Genomic DNA, 20686 nt, shown 5'->3' on the forward strand with positions numbered 1-20686 from the left:
TTACTGAAAAAGTGAAGTTATTAGCACCAGTTTTAAAGCTTCAGCCATAAACTGTGAGGTAAAAGAAAACAAAGTCAAAGCAACTTACACTTTTTTTCCCCAATGTGTATATGAGAAATCTTTAGTTTCCTCTAAGATCTGCCTGATAAATGAGTTGCCCCACAGTAAAATGTTTACAGTAAAAAAAAAAAACCACAGGTTTTTTTTTAAAGATGTAGGGTCATGGAAACTCACATTATTAAATTGTAATATTTTTTGCTTTGCTCAGATCCCTGAACAGACATTTATATTTCTAATGTGTTGTCTTTCCAGTACATTTAGGTTTGGTTTATAACTCATCAATGAGAAACATTCATTAAAATCCTTTTCACCTGTAGAGTAGAGGCTGTAAATGTGATTTACTGAACTGCAGTTCACATCCCAGATAACTGAATTCTAAACTGTGCAGGACAAAGAGTTGTTCTTGAGGAATTTATCCTTTCTGCAAAAGTGGATCTCATCTGTAATAGCTTTCTTGCTAGGCTTCTGCAGCTGTGGGGAAATACAGAGAAGCTGAGTAGCTCCCCATGGTATAAAACATGCACTAATCATCAAAATCTTGATTGTTGTTTTTAGTGAATTTTGGGTAGTTGAAGCTTTTGTAAAACAAAGTCCCTTTCAAACTGGTTTTGAGATTCATTTTAGCAAAGGCTAGTTTAAAGAAGTCTTTTCGATCCAGAAATTTACATTTTAAGTTTGTATGTTAAAATTTGTTAATTTTTTTTTGGAAAATGAGACAAGATATGTTTGTTATATATAATTATCCCTTTTTTTATTATTTTTTAATGTCATTAATTGCCCTGAGACAATAAATCATTTGCTATCTTATGGATGCAGATTATGTTCCCGTTGTTATACTTAAAAAAGTTTTGGTTATGTCACTTCTGGTATAGGCAGCTGCTTGCCTGATAAATAAAAGATAACTAAACATGATGTGGAAGAAATTTGGAAAACGTTCCCTTCTTGACCACTTTAATGCTTTGCTTGTTACTCCTTTTGTTAGAGGTCTGATTGGAAGAAGTCACTTCAAGTTCAGAGCAAAGCAGTGTTCGTTTAAGCCCGTCTGGTTTTGTGTGGGTATGCCACACTGAAACTCTGTTATTTGGCAGTTAAGATAGCTCTGACTTGCAGTTAAGAATTTTTGGGACAGACCGGTCTGAAGTGTTGATTTAAGCCAGGGGGCTGGAAATGGCTGCTGACCTGTTGTTGTGGTTTATCCCCAACTGGAAACTACCAGAGAGCTGCTCACTCTTTCCTCCCAGTGGGATGGGGGAGAGGATCGGAGGGGTAGAAGTGAGATAAAGGCAGTTTAAAAGGTTAAGGAAAAGCTGTGCACGCAAGTAAAGCAAAGTAAGGAATTCACTCACAGCTTCCCATCATCAGGCATGTGTCCAACCATCCCTGGGAAAGCAGGGCTCCATCACCTGTAATGCTACTTGGGAAGACAAACACCATAACTTTGAACATCCCCCTCTTCCTCCTTCTTCCCTAGCCCTGTGTTCTGAACATGAGGCCATATGGTATATTCCATACCATATTCCATGACTTTGATCAGTTTGGGACAGCTGTCCTGGCTGTGTTCCCTCCCAGTTTCTTGTGGCCCTCAGCCTCCTTGCCTGTGGGGTGGGGTGAGAGGCAAGACCTTGACTCAGTGTAAGCCCTGCTCAGTAGTAACTAAACATCCCTGTGCTATCAGCACTGTTTTCAGCACAAATCCAAAACACAGCCTTACACTGGCCACTGTGAAGAAAACTAAATCCCAGCCCAAACCAGCACACCTTTGATTTCAGCTGTGCATTTTCTCTGCTATTTTGGGGATTCTGCTTCTGTTCATTACCAGCATTGTGCTCCTTTGGTAATTCTCTTGTCTTAAAAAGTGTTGGTGTTCACCGGGGCAGAATCTCATATTTTGCCTTCACATATGTTGCAGGAGTGCTGTGAGGTGTAACAGGTTTGAGAAATGCGTAGTAAATGCTCTGTGTTCTTGCATGCTGTGAGAGAAGCATTTGCACTGTATTTGCTTGCTACACCTAAGCATTCTGTCTTCTGAACAGTCCGATGGCAAACAGAAATGTTCTGTTTCATAACTCTCATCTCTTCTGTAGTTACTGTTTAGCTGTAAAAAATTCAGTCATTGCTTGAATAAATATAGAGTGTATTGTCTTCTGTTTCCAGGAAGCAGAGCCATTGTAATGGAGTGTCAGTATGGGCCAAGGAGGAAAGGTTTCCAGCCCAAAAAAGCTGGTGAACAGGAAAGCACCTCTGGCCATCTGGACAAGTACAAAGCTACTTGTCCAGCAAGGTAAGAATTTTCTATAAAGCTGTAAGAGTGACTCAGCATCCTAAGAAAGTGTTCCTTCTGTGAGCTGGGGCAGAGCACTGTTCTGGGGTGGTAGCTGATACTACTGGAGCTCTTACCTTCATCTCCTTGGGAACTTGAGGTTGATGCACATTTAGAGGTAATGAGGAAGTGCTGTCCTGTTTGACTGAGTAAGGCTGAGATTTGATAGATTGCCTGGATGCAAAGTAGCAGCACATCACTGTAATGAAATAGAAATGAGAATCATTATCTACCTGAGCATTAGTGAGTTATTGTGAGATCGAACTTTTTGTATAGTAGTGTCTGATATGAAGTAGGTGAGGTTTTGCCTTTCTCCTCCCAAGCACAAAGGATATTGATGGAAAATTTTTTTTTATTCCCTGCCTTTCCCCTTGGAAGGATCTATATTAAAAAGGTTCAAAAGTTTCCAGAATACAGGGTTCCTACTGACCCTAAAATTGACAAGAAAATCATAAGAATGGAGCAGGAGAAAGCATTCAACATTCTGAAGAAGAACTTGATAGATGCTGGCGGTATCCTCAGGTGAAACTTCCACTTTTTTCTTTATTTTCACAAACTAAGCAAAAAAGAACAATGTTTTGCTTGGTTTGCTTTATTTTTTACTTCGTCACTTAATAAGGCTTTTGATTAATATCAATAGTAAAAAAATCCCGCAATGTCAGTAAGACTCCTGTGGCTCTGAAGCAGTAATTTGGTAAATGTGTTAAGTACCAAGTGATGGAACTTCAGCAGATGTTTTCATGCAGATAGAAATAGTTGTATTATTGGAGGGTTTGAGCTAGTTTATTCTACGTTAAAAGGTGTGAGAGGGCCTTGAGTTGTGAAAGACATTAGAGCCCTGAGTTCTGAAAGCTCAGGGGCATAAAAACTTAGGTCACTCTAACTGGGTTGTTTGTGTTTGTCAGACTGTTTCCCTAAGACACCAAATTTTTTGCCTTTGCTTGAGAATTGTGTGTATAAACTCTTTCCTTCTTGCTAGGTGGTATGTACAGTTACCCACTCAGCAAGCCCACCAATACCATGAAATGGAAATGTCCTGCCTCCCTCCCTCACCCTCCCACTTTCCTGTGTCTTCTCCTGAGGAGGAGGAGGAAGTTGTTAGAGATGAGAACTGTACTCTGCCCTCTCGACTTCATCCTCAAGTGGCAGACAAGATCCGAGAACTGGTGTCTCAGGGAATAGAGCAGGTCTATGCAGTGAGGAAGCAACTAAGGTACAGAACTGTCTGGAATGCTCTCAGTCTGTAGTGCTGTATCTACTCTTGCATTTGATTAATTTGGTTTGCAACTAAATGGTAGTGCTGATGCAGTGTATTTCCCAGATGTCATGAGACTGTTTTTCCCAGCTTTTGTCTTTTCATTCCATGTTGTTGTTGGTACCCTCCAAGAGCTGCTGTACTCTTTAAATATACTTAAATAAATGGGGATTTTCAATTCCAAATTCTGTAGCAGATGCACAGGGAACTGGCAGAAGATCATCTAGCTTGCTTTTGTCTTGTCATTGCAACAAGGGGAGGGAGAAGTTAGTGGTGTCTCTAACAGAGGAAAATAGCACCATGTATTGAAATATGCATATTTGAATGTCCTTTAACGTTTGACAGAAAGTATGTGGAAAGAGAGTTATTCACGCCTGATGAAGTGCCAGAAAGACATAACCTGTCCTTCTTCCCCACTGTGAATGACATCAAGAACCACATTCATGAAGTACAGAAGTCTCTAAGGAACGGAGAGATGGTGTATAATTCAGAAAGTATCCCAGCAACGGTATGTTAGCCTTTGTGTATCTTTTTGATTTTTGGAGTTATACTGGAAGTCTTGTTTTTAATGTGTACCATTTTGCTGTATTTCTTTAAAAATTCTCTATGACTTTATATTTCCAGCAGCAATATTTTCACTGGAATCTCTAGCTGAGCATGATTGGATTAAATGTGAATAAAACCTTCTGACCTTCTTCAGTATTTATCTCATCAGCATTAGATTGCTGTTATTTGATTGACAAGCTATACAATACTAGCACTTCATAATGCCCATGAACTGGAAGCCGTGTGGTGTGGAAAAATTGGCATGTGGCAGAAAATCTTATTCATAGCTCTGCCCTCATTTGTTTTGAAGAAGTTACTACTGCTCTTCCGTATTCTGGGGGTGAAGTGTGTCTGAGGTGCAGTCTAAGTTAGGGCTTGCATGACATTTTGAGTGTGTAAATATTAGTAAATGCACTTTATAGCAAGTGAAGTAAGCTTCAAGTCAATATTTCTGAATGCTCAGTAACTCTTAAATGGTGTTTCTTAATTTTCTTCCACATACTGACTGATAAAGGATACACAGTGATCCTATTTTTCCCAGTTATGAGAGTGACTGCTAAGAAACTGCTGATTTAAAATCAGCTTTGGCAAACTCTGCTGTTAAATCATGCTGTGTCATCAGCCTTTCCCTTCTCCCTATACTGTTGTGGCCCAGGTGAGTGAGTGTTCTTGTTAGTTAGCCAAATGGTTTTGGTGTTTTTTATTTTAAAATCTTTAAACTGTCATGAGCAGACTTCAGCCTTACTGATATAGTGCAACATTTACAATATTTTTTTTTTAAATCAAGAGCTCCCAAAATGCAAAGTTATAAGAAAATAAGGAAGTGTAGTTTTAGACATTGTTTTCCTACAGGTGCTGTATTGAGTCTGTGTTCCTGCAGTAGACAAGCTTGTACCCTTTCTGAGAACTGAGATCTTTTTCCTTTCAGCTGCAATGGACCACAGACAGTGGGAATGTCCTCACAGAAACAGTGACTGTTACATTTGCCTCACCACCTTCAGATGGTAGGACTGGATGGATAACCTAGCTGTCTTCAAATGTGTTTTATTAGCTATGTCACACAAGTTCAGTTTTATTCCAGAGAAGTTGCTGCCGTGTTCTGTCACTCAGCTGAACTTAAGAAGGATTATTTTGCTGTAACTGTTTTCATTTGCTTTTTTTAACAATTTGACTGCATATGTGGAAAAATATGTAGTCATGATGTTGTTGGCAGAAGTATTAAAATAATAAATTTGGCTTTTATTTAGCAGCCTCAAGCACCTAAAAATTTTAATGGGATGGTTGTGTGGAAAGAACATTTTATCTTGGATGAAGGTGCCAATAACACCTGTCTAGAGAGAATTAAATTAGACTCAGCTTGAACAGTGAGTTCAAGCTGAGTCGTCTTTTTTAAGAAAGTGTTGTTTTTTAGGTGAAAAGAAATCTGCAATGTGAGCAGCCATACTGCAGTTAAGCTTGTATGCCTGTGTTAATATTGCCACCACTGTGCTTTTATGGAGAGACACAGAATAGTTGTGCCCTCAACAGCTGTGACAGAATGACTTCTGGTATGAGCTGAGTGCTGGAGAAGGTTCAGGAGGAGATGAGTTCTTGGTTTATTTGTTTTATACAGATAATCCTCTAAGACAAATTAGCCTATCAAATGTGTGAACATCCATCCAGTGACATACTGAATTTTACAGGAAGCCAGAGAATTGAATTTGTTTGGTTTTATGCACATGTGCACCAACTCAGTGAATAAAAGCAATTACTTTAATTGCAGCATGTCTTGTCTCCCCCTATATGTGTGAGTATGTGTTTGTACATATTTCAAACACATGTTTATAATTGTATTACAAGTCTGAGGGAAAAAAGAAGCCTGACTTTCTAAAAATGAGCTCTTAATAATGTTTGTGAAGTGGTAGCGTGGGAAAACAACATTGACTTTTATGACGACTCTTTGTATAGGTTTTTTTTTTCATTTCAACTTGTGCCAGATGGGGACAACTTTACATTTAAGAAATCAAACAGTAACAGAACTTCTTGTGCAGAACTCCACGTCTCCATGGAATACAACTTTCTCTGGAGTGGGTGTATCAGGAATTGAACTATTAGCTTTATTCCTGGGCATGTTGCTGTAGAACACAATCTAAGGAAAGAACTACTATCTCTTCCTGAATGTGAACATTCACATATGCATGTGGATATTAAAAAGAGCCTAAATATTTGAAGTAGTTCAAGGAGATTTATAGAGAGTATCTTGTGGAGTTACAATAAGGACTTAAGAGTTTGCAGATCAGTATATGTGTTGAAAAATATATCTCCCCTCAGATTGCTGAAACTTTTTCTATGATTTTCTGATAAGAAAGCATTTTGCAAATGACCATTCTCAAGTTTTGCCATTCACCAGACTAGTCTGCATTCACAGGGTAAGCTCTTCTTTTACTGTTCTAACAGTGAAACTGCTAAATAAAAAGGCTGAGCAATGTCTACCTGTGTCTGCATAAATCTTAACCAAAATGTTCTGGGTGGCTCAAACAGGAAATGAAATGATCCCATGAGAAGTTTTCTTGCAGAAATTGCTACAAGTGAATCTCAGTTTTTACAAGCCTTCAGGAAATGAAGTCCATCATTCTTGCACTGAATAAGAATTTTGAGGATATGATGTAATCTGTAGGCTGAAAGGCCTCCAGATAAATGGGCTTCTGATGATATTGCATAGAAGTTATTCTAATTACAACAAGATTGGAGGGGAGTAGTCAGACAGAAAATTTCCTGTGTAATTTTTTTTTTTTTTAAGACAACCTTTTTTTTTTTGATACCTATCTGTTACTGAGCCCTTACTGAGGTGTAGATGTTGTCAAATTATTTGTTTGCTGCTTTGCTAGAAATGCTTCAGCCTTTGTTCTATAACTACAAATTCAAAGCACAGTGTAGGGTGCAATTGCTTTGCTCTCAAGAACAGATTTATTGGTGCTTCTGGTTTTTGCTCTGTATAGATCCATACAATCTTCCTACAGTATTGGTTTTTTCTTCATACACAATCATTTTCCTTTATCATCCAAGTTCTGCAAAGAAAACAGCATTTATGTATATATATGTCTTCTGTGTATCTATACTGAGATTGAAGGGGTTTGTTTGGTTTGCAAGGGAGGCTTTTATTAAACGGGAAGAAGAAATTTGGCCTAACTGTCTGCTTCCTCCTGGCAATGTAGGGAGCTCAGGAGGGGAGTCACTTGTCACCAAAGCAGAATCCAACCAGAGTGGGGAGTCCTTGCTACCAGAAACAGCCCAGCTGTTGTCTTCACTCTCTTCACTTCAGCCCAAGATCTTTGCACAACTTCAGGTACAGTCAAGTTGTTTACAGGACGCTGTGCTGGAAGTGCTAAGGGCAAGCTGAGAGCAGCAATTCCCTCTCAGCTATTCCCAAACACTGTCCAGGTAACCCGGGGCTGTCAGCTCGTGCATGTCACACGTAGCTGTGTGGGGGGGATCCCACCACCAGCTTCTGACACTTTGAAGTTGGGGTCTCTTGTGAAGGCAGAAGCAAGAACATGAAGGTAGTGGGTTTCTGCTTCAAACCAAGTGCCTGTTCATTTTCCATATGGTCCAGTCATTCCGTAATGAAAATGCTGCAAAACAGAGGGAAGATAGGTCAGCCTCATTTACTCCTTTTAAATCCTCCTCCAGCCTCTTAAAAAATATGTTGAAGTCCTAAAACTGCTCCTAGCTCAGATCTGTAAATTTCCAGGTTGAAAGGGTAAAGCATGACATAAGAATGTCATGCTAAAAGAACTTCTTCTAAAGCTCATTTCCCTCCAAAATTGGCTCTCTTACCTTTCCTCCCTAACTACTTTGAAAAGCTGCTTTCATACTTCCTGAGCCCCAATGAGCTGCAGTATTTTCCCTGGAAATAGTCTGCACTAAGATGCTGTTTTAGTTGGTGTTTCCCTCTCTTTCAGAAGACAGCCTGGCTCCTCCTCCTCACACTGTTCTTTTTTTTAAAGCAGTATGTTTAGCATAGATTATCCACTTCTTGTTGGAATGGGCAGTATTGGGGAATGGTTTGAAACTGAGTATCAACAGAAAATTAGAGCTTTGTGGTCATAAGCAGTCTTCTAGATGCTGTTAGATACCATTGTCCTAATTGTTTTCAAATACATCTTGAGCCTAGGGTTGCTGGGATTGACTGTTCAAAGGAGATTGTATATAGGAAGTTGGAAGCTATCCACTTCCAGCACTGCAAAATATGTGCTGTTAAATGCAAACTCCTTCTGCTATAAATACAAATATATGTTAGTGCTTCTGCCTTCTCTTTCACAGGGATTACAGCTGCAGTCAGCATTTACCTCCGCAAACGGATCAACAGCCCTGATAGCTGTAAATAACCGTTCCCCTCCCAGCCCTGCGAGTCTCCTGGATTCCCTAGGGAGTGCAATAAGCAGCCATTCTCTAACACTTAGTCAGGGACACAGCCTGCAGGCAGGTGCTGGCCTAACACAGCTCGGTGCTGCTGCCTCTGATCGAAGTCTGGCCACCACGGGCCAGTTGGTACCAGCTGGAGGCGTAGATGACTCCAGAAGCCTGGAAGGGGTCCATCACATTCTCTTGGGAGATGTACAGACTGTTCCAGTTCAGATTGTGGACAACCATCCAGCACTTAGTAAGTTGCAAGTTTTCTCAGTAAAATGTTTATATAGAAAATAAAGTGGATTTTGTTCTGTGTGGCTTGAAAGGAGAAAAATGTGTTGATAACGGGGAACTCCAGCAGAGACTTCTTTCATTTGGTTCTAATTAGTTTTACTGTATTAAAAAGAAACAAACAAACAAAAAACACAAAAAAGGAGCCCCAAAAACCACCAAAAAAAGCCCCAAACTTGTCTTTTGCTGTAAAAAGACACTTGTCAGTTTCTTTGACCAAATACCAACTTATTTGTTAAACACAAATTTTTGCCAAAAATCCTAATATTTAGCTATAATTATGATCTTCAAATTATTTTTTTGGGGAAAAAATAAAAATAGGAAATAATCAATGCTGAACCTAGTTAGAACTCTTTGGAAAGAAATATGGGGATTTTGATGACTTCTTTGTTTACATCATCCCAGCAGATTTCTGAAAATTTTTAATAATGTTTTACTAAAATTCTGTAGTCGTCAATATACTTTAGAAATGGTCAAATGCAGTTGTATGTAATTTCTTGGCATTTCAAAGTACTCTTTGAAAACAGCTTTTAAAAAATAAACAGTAAACACTGTAAATAACTTTCTATCAAATTGAAGGCTCCTTAAAACCATTGCTAACAAATGTCAACAGCCTTTGAATTCTCAGCCATGGAACCTGATTGAGAATGGGAGCTTGCATCCTCATGGATTGACTTTTAATTTTGGGTGAAGAAAACCTATTAGAAGTGAACCGTACATAGATCAGCACAACGTGGTCTTTTGCCTACCCAGAGAGTCTGAAACACTAGCTGTGCAATGCTTTAGTATTTCTATATCGTCTTTTCTTGTCATCTCTGACTTTTAAAACAATGACTTGAGTAGTTCTGCAGGAACATTTAGTTAAAGATGTGCTAGATCATAGCTACACCTTCTTAATGGATAATTATCTCCATATGTACTGATGGCTTTTGCAGGTCAGCAAAACTTTATTTCCTTTTTATTTCTTCATGTATTCTTATGTTTTCATTTCAGAATATTACAGAATGTAATATAAATTAAGGGTACATTAGGAAATATACCGAAATTCATATCTGTTAAAGTGATAATGGCTTTTTTTGCTGTGGCAGTATTGTCAAAGTTAAATTTGAGGGATTTTCTGCCCATTGTAATCAAAGGTTTGTGTAGCTGGTTCTTTTCCGTTTTATAATTGAATTTGACTTCTCTCCTGAGAATTTTTCTTTTTCCAGGGTAAAAGAATTTCAGAGAGGTTATCAAATATTTAACCCATTTGTTCAGGCCAGATGTTGATGCATGTGAAAAAATTTTGTATGTGACAAATGTTGTAAGTTAATTTTTAAAAGAAACGCTATTTTACTCATAAAGAAATGTAGTCAAATATAAAATTATATGACTGCAAGGACTAAACTCACTGTTCTTTTGGGCTTTCCTTTTTTCTCTGCTGAAGGTCTCAGACTGTCCTCAGCAGCTTGAATCTGGAAGTTGCAAGAATATTGGTGCTATTCCTAAGTTAGTTGAAGAACTGCCTATGAAATTTGTTTGGGTTTTTTGTTTGGTTTTTTTTTTCCCCCGGAGACAAATTCTTTGGAGAGCAGGTCAAAAACGAGTCTAGTCTGAAGGGAGAATAATGCTACAGAGCTTACTTGGAGGAAACACCATATACTTGAACTTAGCAGTTCAGTCAATTTGTATTTCAGGGGGTTTTTTCTCTCCTCCATGTGTGCATACACTTACACACACATGGACTTGGTTAAAATTATCCTCTGTGTTCTGCATTTTCTCATTTCTAAGTGCTAGCTTAAGAGGGAGCTTATTTCCTGCTGAAAATGGGTGTGCAGCCATTGCGAAATGGCCAGTTGTGCCTGAAGTGTAAATCATTCTCCAAATCAATGTGCTTTAGAGTTAATTTGTTCAGCAATAGCACCTCCATTTCTCTGTGGAAAAGAACCTCACAACAAAACACAAAAATTAAGATGGTAGCTTTATTTTTTTCGTGGGAAAGAGAAAAGACATTTTGTGTGAAAGTGATTTTTTTATCTCCAAACATTTTTTTTAATAAAATCTTTTAACTATTGTTACTCAAGGGGGCCCTTACTGTAGTAAATTATTGTCAACTTGCAATGTCTTAGAGCACAGTAGGTGATGTAACTGGCTGTCAGGCTAAACAGCAGTTAACCTCATATATGCCTTACCTATTAGCTTGAGTTCCTGAAATGTTTTTCTTTTAAATGCATACAGGTATTGGGGCTGAAGCATGGTCAGTGGAGTTTGAACTTCAGTGTTTGATTTTTGTTTTGTTTTTAAGCTGAAGAAAATACAGAGGGTATTACCTGTGTGAACCAAGTTAAACAAGAGCCAAGAGAAAAAGCATCATCTGTGGAGCCAGATAAAATCAGAGACTGTCATAGTTCCTCACCATAGTTCCTCACCTTCACCTGTGAAGCCTGGAAGGATTTTTCAAGTTGGAGAACTCTAAATGTCTTGGAAGGAAAGGCAGGTGCTCTCAAGGTCCTGCCATTCTTTTTCAGTTGTATTGTGACATTCAGACTAAGCATACTTTAGAGTAGTTGTGACAGAAGGCTGTTTTGATTTGACTGATGTGGCTCACTGCCAATTCCAGGTCACTCAGTTGCCCTGGGGAACACCACCTCTCTCTTCTCTCTCAAGCTTTGAGTAATTTGGGTGCTATCCAAATAGCCCACTTTGGTTAATGTTTCTGAAGGTCTTGCACAGTTTAATTCCTTTGCTTTAGAATACGGATCATGATGCTGGGTTTGCTTTTTCTCCTCGAGACCCTCGACTTTTTTGCGCTACAGAGACCACAGAATCTGTTGGCTCCAAGATCACAGAATCCAGTGGCAAAGTTGATCGGTACAGCAATGATTTTGTGACAAAATGAAGGTCCAGGATGCTGAACATAAAAGTGATAAAGAACATGGATGCTTAAGAGAATGCAACTTTGACCTGATCATAATGTTAATGGTGTGAAGATCGAAGAGAGGAGAAAGGTGAGGTTGCCAGGTGAATGTCAGTTTGTGTGATGAAGAAAATGGTGTGAATTGTAATGGTGAATGTTTTCAACTTTGACATCTTTGAACTTAAGTTCTGGCTTTATGATGAGGTTCGTTGCTGCATGCAGCTTCCTTTGCAGTGGTACTGTATTAGCAGTTGGTCGTAACAACTAAATGCAGGAGTCTTGTCTCATGGAAAATGATGGATGCTGCCATTTCAGCTTATCTATCTCTTGCTTTATGTTCTTAAAGCTATCAGCTCAGATAAATGTCATTTAAGCTGCTCCTGTTTGTGATGTAAGGCTTGTGATGTAGGCGTTCCTAACAAGCCCAACAAAACAAAGCAAGTAATATAAATCCAAGCAATATGTCCAAGTTTGCTGTCACTATAACATTCAGAAAACAAACTCATCTTTTTGAACAGTGGCATCTTCTAAGACTAAAATGATCCAGGTGATTAAAATAATAAGCAGGAATCTTTAGAAATTGAATGTGATAAAAAATTATCTTCTAGCAATGTTTAAGTCAAAGCCATAATAAGTGACAAGCTCTGAGCTTTGTAATATGTGACAGACATGTTTCTTCATGTTTTTTTAATCACAAATGTCAATTTAAAGCCCTAAATGAAATGAAACTGATGCCAACATAGATATCAAGGTAAACAATTACATTGTTTGCTTCAGATAATGAATTCCTACAGCAATATTCAGAGTACTTTGTATTCAGCAATAGGAGCAGTTCTGTTGTTAGTTCCTACTAAGTGGTTGAGAGCTTGATCCTAAAATTAGGGGCTTTTTTTCTGTATGCTGTGGAAGAATGCAGTCTGAGGACTTTTCTCTTTCTTAGATTTGAGAACAAACAAACCAAAAAAAAAAAACCAGGAAAATGATTAGTTTGTTTATGTAGAGTAGAAAGTGTTGCAAATATTATGTGAACCATTTTTAAATAGTTACATTTGTTAACTTAAATTCAAGCATTCACAAACATCATCTAAATAGTGGCCATTTAAAATTATTTCTTTCATTTTCCAAATGCTTTATGTGCAGCATTTGTTAGGTAGCTGCTATATCTTAGTCTTAACATACCTTAACTTCTGTGAAGTTAACTAGCATTGTGAATGCTATTTGCTTAAAGCTAATGTTTATGGGTTAGCTCCCATCAGAACTTCCCTACAGGATCATGTTGTTATTAAATAAGAGGCAGTATTTTGTCATGCAAGTGCATAAAAAAAAATCATGGTTTTTGAAGCTTCTCATATTTAGTTTCTACACTGAATTGTTTTGTGGTATGTCTTAGTCGTTTCTGGCTAGTGACGATTCCACAAAGTGCACCTGGGTTTATTTTTGGACTTTTTGTTTGGTTGGGTTCGGTTGGTTTGTTTGTTGTAGTTAATTGTGAAAACTTGTCCAAAATGGGTGCCCTCTGCTGCAGTCCTAGTTCTGGAGCGCTCAGTGACCTTCTCCTTTCAACTCAGTAACTGCATTCCAGAGCAGGAGCCTCCTTCCGTGCTGCTGTATGCAATGATTCCATCACCTTTGGTTTTTCTTAGAGTTTAAACTACTGCATTCCAGACTATGCTGTCTTTCTCCTATGTTATATTGCTCCTTTTTTTTGAGAATTTTACCTCATTTTTGAGAATGCCTATTCTCAAAAGAATAAAGTACACCCAAAGATTACCAGCAAGATGTTATTTCAGTTTTAGTTCTCTTCGAAGGAAACAATACGTTCATGGTTGGAGTAAAAGCTTAAGGAAAGAGAAGTTACATTTTCATCAGTTCTTGCTTAGTTCCCTCATTAATAGTTCTGTTCTTTAACAGTCACTGTTCTTTCCACCATAAGCTACAGTCTCATCCTGTGCTGAACAGTATTTCTGACAGTACTTCTATTTTTGGCTTAGTGCTCACAGCTGGAGGAAATACCCTTTTAGTCCATCTTGAATTTCAGGCTGTGAAATTAATTCTACCCTGATTTGCATGGTACCCTGAAAACAATAGAACAAAAAGTTGGAAGAAATTTAAAGAAGCAAGTAAAGCATTAGTTGGTTTTAAAAGCTGGGGATTAGACTTGTAATTCTGTTCATCAAAAAATTTATTTGAAGTGCTTCTTCAGCCAATATTCACATTTTTGTTTCCAGTTTTCTTCATTTTCACAGAATTTCAATTCCTTGTCTTTCAAATACATATTTCAGTTTATTACTATGTTACTTTTTAATTTAACTTAACCATTCTTTTTCAAAGAGTATGTTTACATTTGTTTTGTGTGTGTTGCTAATGGAAGAACATAAACTCATTACCCATATCCAGTCTCTGTACTCGATACCTTTTTTCACTGATGTCCACCTAAATTTTACAGAGAAGATTGTTATGCATATGAAAAAGATCAGAAGTAAACATTACCACTTTCAGTGCAGTTGAATTTGTTTGAATAGAGTAGGCAAGGCTGGTTTTTCAGAGAAAGCCGTGTAGCTTCGTGCAAAGCAGTTGGTTATTACTTTGTGTTGGAATTGTAGATGCTTTTCTGACGTTTACTTTGTTTTCTTGTTGTTACGTTCAAACATTTGTTTTGCAAACCTAGAGATCCTGAGCTTCAACAGCACTGTAAATGAACAAATTATTCTTGTTTATCCTCATTGTTTGTTGCCCATAAGAGTGATTGGTTGCTTTACAAGAAGGGCTGTGCTTCTGCATGTGCAAGCAAAAATAACTTCTGGTAAAACGTAGAGAAGACGTAATAAAGCACACAAGCAGAGCTCTCATTCAAGGCTGGCAGACTCTTGGATAGAGCCAGTAGTGTTAATGAGTCCTCTTTGTGGTATAAAGATTGTTGCAGTTTGTACAAAATTTAGAGACACAGATGTGTGTATATGTATGTGTGTGTATATATATATTTTTATATAGTAACTTAATGTATAATATTCCTATTCAAATGTAAACTACTTTTTCTTTTAAAGTATAGTCGACGTTGTTGCTATGGGGGCTCATGGGGAGAAATGCAAGAGCTACTTCAGGGCAGTGAGTTTTGGGTATGATGGAACACAGGTAGGACAGCTGCAGGGAGACCAGGTGGAAGAAGTTCCTGAAGGTTTGTGAAAAGCAAGGGTCCTATGGGGAGGGCCCCCCTGGTGGGTGTGGGCTCTGGGGTTGAGAACCCATCACAAAGGTTCAGTGCAGCTCCTGAGCCTATCCACAGTCCTATCTATGCCAGTACTGCATAGTCTGAGTTCATGGTAGGAATTTAAAGGTATGGAAGGAAAGGGAAGCCTGTCCTGCCCTCAAAATCAACAAAGCTGCTTGACTTTTGGTGAGTACCGGAGGCAGATAAATGACTTCCCCTAGTCTGAGATGCCCATTCTTAGCTTCTAATATGAAGAAGAAACTCCTCTTGGAGCTTTAACCCAGGACCATAGACTCTTTTTCTTTACATGATACCAAGGAAAATAAACCTTTTCTTCCCAACTGAATTAACTTACTGCTCTCCTCATCCATCTGACTGCAGCTCTATCTACCTCAAGCATGCTCAGGATATACCCAAATGTCTTTCTTCACACTTATTAAGGCTTCCACAGAAATCCCATGCCCTGGGGCCCTCCAATCTCAATGTTTTACTGCTGGCCTGTTGAAGCAGCTGCTGAGTTCACTGCACAGGTGAAAAGTGGTGAGATTTGCCCCTGTCAGTTTTTCTTCCTGTTTCCCCAGAATCCGACATCCATATGTTCCTTTTAATTCCATTAATTTTTTTCCTTGCTTGCTCTGGGGGTCATCATCATTACCTGGATAAATATCAGGGAGCCACATTTCACAAGACATCATTACATTCATAGCAACTGAGAAGATTTGATAAAACAAGGAGGAAAGGATGGTTTCTGCCAGCTGTTAGGGCTGGCCTCTTTCATACCACTTGAATTCCTGATTCTGGCTGTGGATAGTGGCTGCCTGTTAACTTGTCTGTCTGTTGGCAATCTTACCATTTTTTCCCTTAAGCCTATTCTGTCAGATATGTTCTCAGATGTCTAGGCAGGAAGAATCTGCTCCATTAGGGAATAGAAAGTGTGATATAGCTGAGGATGGTGCTGTGAAAAGTTACTGCTCTTCATGGGTCTCTGATGAGAAAATTGCCTTTGATCTGCCCTGCCCTTCTGAACAAAGCTTTCTTAGGATTAGACTTCAGAGCCTATGCCATCAGTAACAATTATCTTCTCCCATCAGCAGTGCACCTCATTAATGAACGAAACAAGCATTATGTAAAACAGGCTGTGTTGATTTTTTAGGTCAGAAGCTATCCAGCTGGTCTATCCAAGAGCAGCAACTAAGGTATGATTTGGGGGGAGAAGGAGGGGAAAGCAAAAATCTTGTCACATGACAGCAGTGTATGTGCGTGCATTTGGGTTTTTTCCAATGTAAGCTCTTACATCTAATATCTCATTCCATTTCTAATGCACATGACAAATGATGTGTTTATTTTCTGGAGGGATTTGATGTGTTTTCTGGAGAGTCTTCAAAGGAGTGATCATAAATAGTACAGCTGTATCATACAAACTATTAGTGTGTGTTTGTCATCTAGGACCCCATCCTGTACAGAAGGGGGTTTAAAAGCTGGAAAGCCTTCTGAGGACAAATACTGAGTGTCCTTGTCCTAAGGAATCTTCCCTGGACTGAAGAATAGGAGCTGTAGAGTTATTCTCATCAGTATTCTGTTAGTCTCTGTTAGATAGAAGAACTTTGCAAAAAGCGTGGATGTGATAGCCTCTTTATGGAAGTTGCCTTTGGATACTTAATAGTTTTGAATTATATATGCATACAGGATTGTATGTATCTTTAGAAAAATAAATTGCAGACAGAACCATAATTGTTTGCATGTAGTTCTTTAATACAGCTTTAATTACACCTAGCTGTGGTTCAATGTTGCAGATATTTTAGGGCACATGTAATCAGATCTTTTAATGTGGATAATTGGAATTCATGTTTTTATTACAACCATTCTTAGCTCTCTGCAGCGCAGCTCAGTTGGTCATTTGGCAGGTACTGGCTTCTCTTAATGACATTCTGCCTGTTTAAATAAGACCATGCTGTTCTAAGCAAATTAAATTTCTCTCTCTTCCTGATCTTTTTTCTAATAGGGATTGATAAGGCTCATCAGAGGATGAAAATCTATTGGTTGTATAGTGCTTTCATAAGAGTGGATTTCTGGATCCTCACTAGGAACTTGAGAGCTATTGGATCTGCCATTTGGATATTTTTCTGATGTACTTGGGTTGCTCTAGCAGGACAGTGTCAATACAGCATAAACTACCACTAAAATACTGTTAAAATTTTAGCTCTATCCTTTGTTGAAATGTTGATAGTGGCTGGCTTCAGGAAGGATCACAGATTTGCTTCTGCACTTAGTAGAGCAGTCTTTGTCTCTAGATACTATTTAAAATGTAATTAGCTGTGGCAGTCAAATGGCAGTAAGAGGGCCAGGTACACATAGTACTGTGTGTTGGCAGATCAGTAAGAGAGAGAGAAGTTCAGTCGCAGTGTCCTCATGCCAGACTAACATTCTCTGTGCTAGTCCCGAATGCACCCTTCAGAAACAATGATTTGTCTCAGTGTGCTGACATAGCTGTTCTTACCCACTCAAGTAGTTCTGCAAGCCTGCAAGGGACATGGAGAGCATGAAGAAAGCGTGTAGGATTTTATGAGAGGATCGGCAGGCATGGAACAGAGGAGATTAAAGTTTGATGACGTGACTTCTATGTAGCCCACATTCTTTGGTGGGAGGAAGAGGGTATTTCATTAGAGAATAAAATTAAATCTTCCTTTTCTGAAGTATTGGTATTACTGTGTCTCTGATCTGCTTGACAAGATGCCCAGCATTTGGACAGATCTCTATATTTTTATGAGTATGTACTGAAATGCTAATGAATACTCATCCATGCATTGCCATCTTTGCATGTCATAGTGAAACTGTAGGCCAGTGGCACCTCACATCAGATCTTTTTATTGTCTGTACATTTTCTTAAAGTAAATGAAAGCTTGTTTAATAAGGAAATAGTAGAGAGCTTTTGTCCAAAGTCCTTTCAGATACATGTTTTCTACAGAGTAAGCTTTAACTTTAAATGAATAATGTTGTATACTTCTAGCCCTGAAATAACCTAAAATAACCTAAGTCTTTTTAATTTTTTTTCTTTTTATCCAGAACATGAAGCATTCCAAACTGCACCTCAAAACCACCATGTTCAGAGCCTGAAAGGTTTGGCACTTTTCCTCCTCTGTAGGTGATCTTCCATCTGTGCTGTAAATCACTGTGTTCAGTGTCTTCAACAAAAAAAAGATCAGCAGTTACAGAGTGAAACTTGCACAATTGAAGGGGTGGAGTGGGAAACAGGCATGACACCAGAATTCACACTTATGACCTCTCCCATCACATGAGAGCACTTTTTCATTTGCATAATGTATCTGGTCACTTGGCAGCATGTCAGTAACAATATCTGCAAACTATGGTTTGCTTATTAACATCCATGTCACATCAGTTCTAGCTGTGGCAAATTTTCTTTGTGCATGGAATTTGCATTGGTTTAGTGAAACTGGTGGTGTCAAAAATGGTCAGATCTTGTGAACTGAGAGCCTTCAGTTGTGAATTTGATCTTAATCTGAGCTATGGACAAATTCTGAGGCTACACCCCTGTGTTCTGCAATGCTTGTTGAGCAGAAGACAAACCTTCTGGCTCCCAGGACCAGCTGCACTTGTCTTGTCTTTCTGCCTGATGCAAAGCTGCTCATATTAATCTTTTGAAGGATGGCTCATGGAATTCTGCTTTCCAGCTTAAGGGAAGCTAATGGTCTCTGTATATGAAAACTTGATGGACAGTGTACACAGCTGAGAGTACCTATGACAGGCACCCTCAAGCATGCTGTAATTTAGGAATGGGAGCTGATAGGAGGAATAAGCAACTGAAGAATATAATGGTAAAAGTAGGCATTCTTGCTCTTTATATAGCGCTGCCCTTACACAATATGTTTCCTTAAACATCTTGAGAAATACTGGTCAGCAGTGGGAGGAAAACTAATCTCAATTTCTCCCCACGCCCAACTTTGAGTTTAACAGTGCTTTTGCAAATTAATCACAAGTTTGGCCTAAAAATCTCTCCTAGATATAAGTTCAGTTTTGCTTTGTCAGGTTGCTGTTGAAGTACATAAATTTAACTTTTTCTCACAGCGGTTTCTCTTAAAGCTTTAGTTAAATGGGAGAGAGAATTGGAAATTAATAATTTATGTTTATTACAGATGATACTTTTCAGTTTTCTGAAGTGTGCAGATGTTTCCTCCTTGGCTTCTACTTTTCTCTCTTAGTTCACTATGTTTTGGATGTTTTCTCAGGATCACTTACCTCTGAGAGTACTCCAGATAACTATCAAGAGACCAGAGCACAGTACAGAAGAGGAAGGCAAGTTTGCAACAAGCTGCTTGCAGGAGATAGAAAGCTCTCAAAGTTAAAGCAGAAGATTGTATTTTCTTCTGGCTGAAATGGCTCACTGTAGATGGTAAATGTTTTTATAATATACAACTTTTTAATCATTGATTTTGTTATTATTTATTCTCTGTGTTCACATCTAATAAAAACTAGAAGGGTAATCATGTATGTTTGCTTTTATCTTCAGTGCACTAGTTACCTTCTGAATGCAAGCTGGTCTGGCAACTCTATGACTGCTGACAAAGCTAAAAGTTATCACATCCAAGGTGTTTTGTACATGGAAGGCAATGGAGAAAGTGGGAACCTTCTTAACCTTCTTACTTCTCCTGAGAAGAGCTGATCTGTGGAAATAGGGCTTCACCAGTTTTAAATCAATATCTTCGCAATAATTTGGTGGGTGTTCAGGTTTTTCCTGTGAGGTGCTGGTGCATGTCTAACTTTGTACATAATACAAGCCATAAAATTACCTCTTACTGACCCGCTCATATTTGGGTTTTTGTGTCCTATCACTGTACTCGTACTTGCTGCTTTTTGGGAGTGGGAGAATTGTTTTAGATGTTCTCATCTTTCACTTTTCTGCCTTTCTCCTATTGCCTCTTTCTCCTCTCCAGAGTGGTATAGAAACAAATTTCTCATTTTAAAAAACTGCACTATCCTCGGTTTCCCACATTTGGGGATAAATTTCCTCTCTGCCTTACTGTGCTGGAGGTTGATTGTGCTGGACATGACTAAAATGTAAGATGCCATTATGTCTTGCTGAAAGAGGGGGAGATACTGGGGTGAGCTCTGCTGCCCCCTTCACTCCAGAAGTTCTCACAGTAAGCACCTGCCACAGGTTCTGCTTCTGCATCTCCACGCAGGCCAGCACAACTGCAGAGCTGTGCCGAGGAGAGCAGTGTCGTGCACTGTGTGTACCAGCACGTTATCAGTACAAAGAACTGTCCTTCTCCACCTTACGTTGTTTGGAATCCAGATCAGTCTGTGGGTCTGGCCCACTGTGCCCCCACAAATGACTCTTTGAGCACAGCTTGAAAGAGAGCCCAGGAGAGGGTCAGGAAGTTCTTAATCTCCAACTTGTAGTTTGTGCTTCTCTGTTGGGTGCAGATGCCCAGGTGTGGGTGACCCTGTGCAGGACCCAGCTGCTCCAGACAGCTCTGCAAAGGACCCACCGCGGGGCACAGCTGAGCACATTGGAGAAGCTGCTGGCAGTGGAAGTGTATTTAAGAAAGGGCAAAATGCTGCATGGCAGAGAGGAGTGAGGAAGAAGGTGAGAAAAACAGTCCTCTGAACACCAAGGTCAAAGAAGGAGAGGGAGGAATTGCCTCAGGTGCTGGAGGGGGTGTTGCCCTGCAGACCATGGAGGATCACATGCCAGAGCAGGTG

The 20686-nt window shown here is 39.0% G+C and overlaps 1 protein-coding gene across 3 annotated transcripts in view; it reads left to right on the plus strand.

Moving 5' to 3' along the window:
• Window positions 1-11285, plus strand: part of CARF (calcium responsive transcription factor) — a 26140-nt gene extending 14855 nt beyond the window's left edge. For all 3 annotated transcript variants that reach the window (XM_027880148.1, XM_027880149.1, XM_027880150.1), the window contains 8 exons: window positions 2215-2341; window positions 2759-2902; window positions 3360-3593; window positions 3981-4143; window positions 5110-5185; window positions 7376-7506; window positions 8484-8823; window positions 11146-11285. In XM_027880148.1, coding sequence (XP_027735949.1) covers window positions 2215-2341; window positions 2759-2902; window positions 3360-3593; window positions 3981-4143; window positions 5110-5185; window positions 7376-7506; window positions 8484-8823; window positions 11146-11261 — 1331 coding nt within the window. In that variant the 3' untranslated portion in view covers window positions 11262-11285. The remainder of the gene's footprint in view (window positions 1-2214; window positions 2342-2758; window positions 2903-3359; window positions 3594-3980; window positions 4144-5109; window positions 5186-7375; window positions 7507-8483; window positions 8824-11145) is intronic.
• The last annotated feature ends 9401 nt before the right edge of the window (window positions 11286-20686 follow it).

Source organism: Empidonax traillii, unplaced genomic scaffold (assembly GCF_003031625.1).
Source record: "Empidonax traillii isolate 1590-97213 ecotype Southwest subspecies unplaced genomic scaffold, ASM303162v1 scaffold65:size4453928, whole genome shotgun sequence".
NCBI lineage: Eukaryota > Metazoa > Chordata > Aves > Passeriformes > Tyrannidae > Empidonax > Empidonax traillii.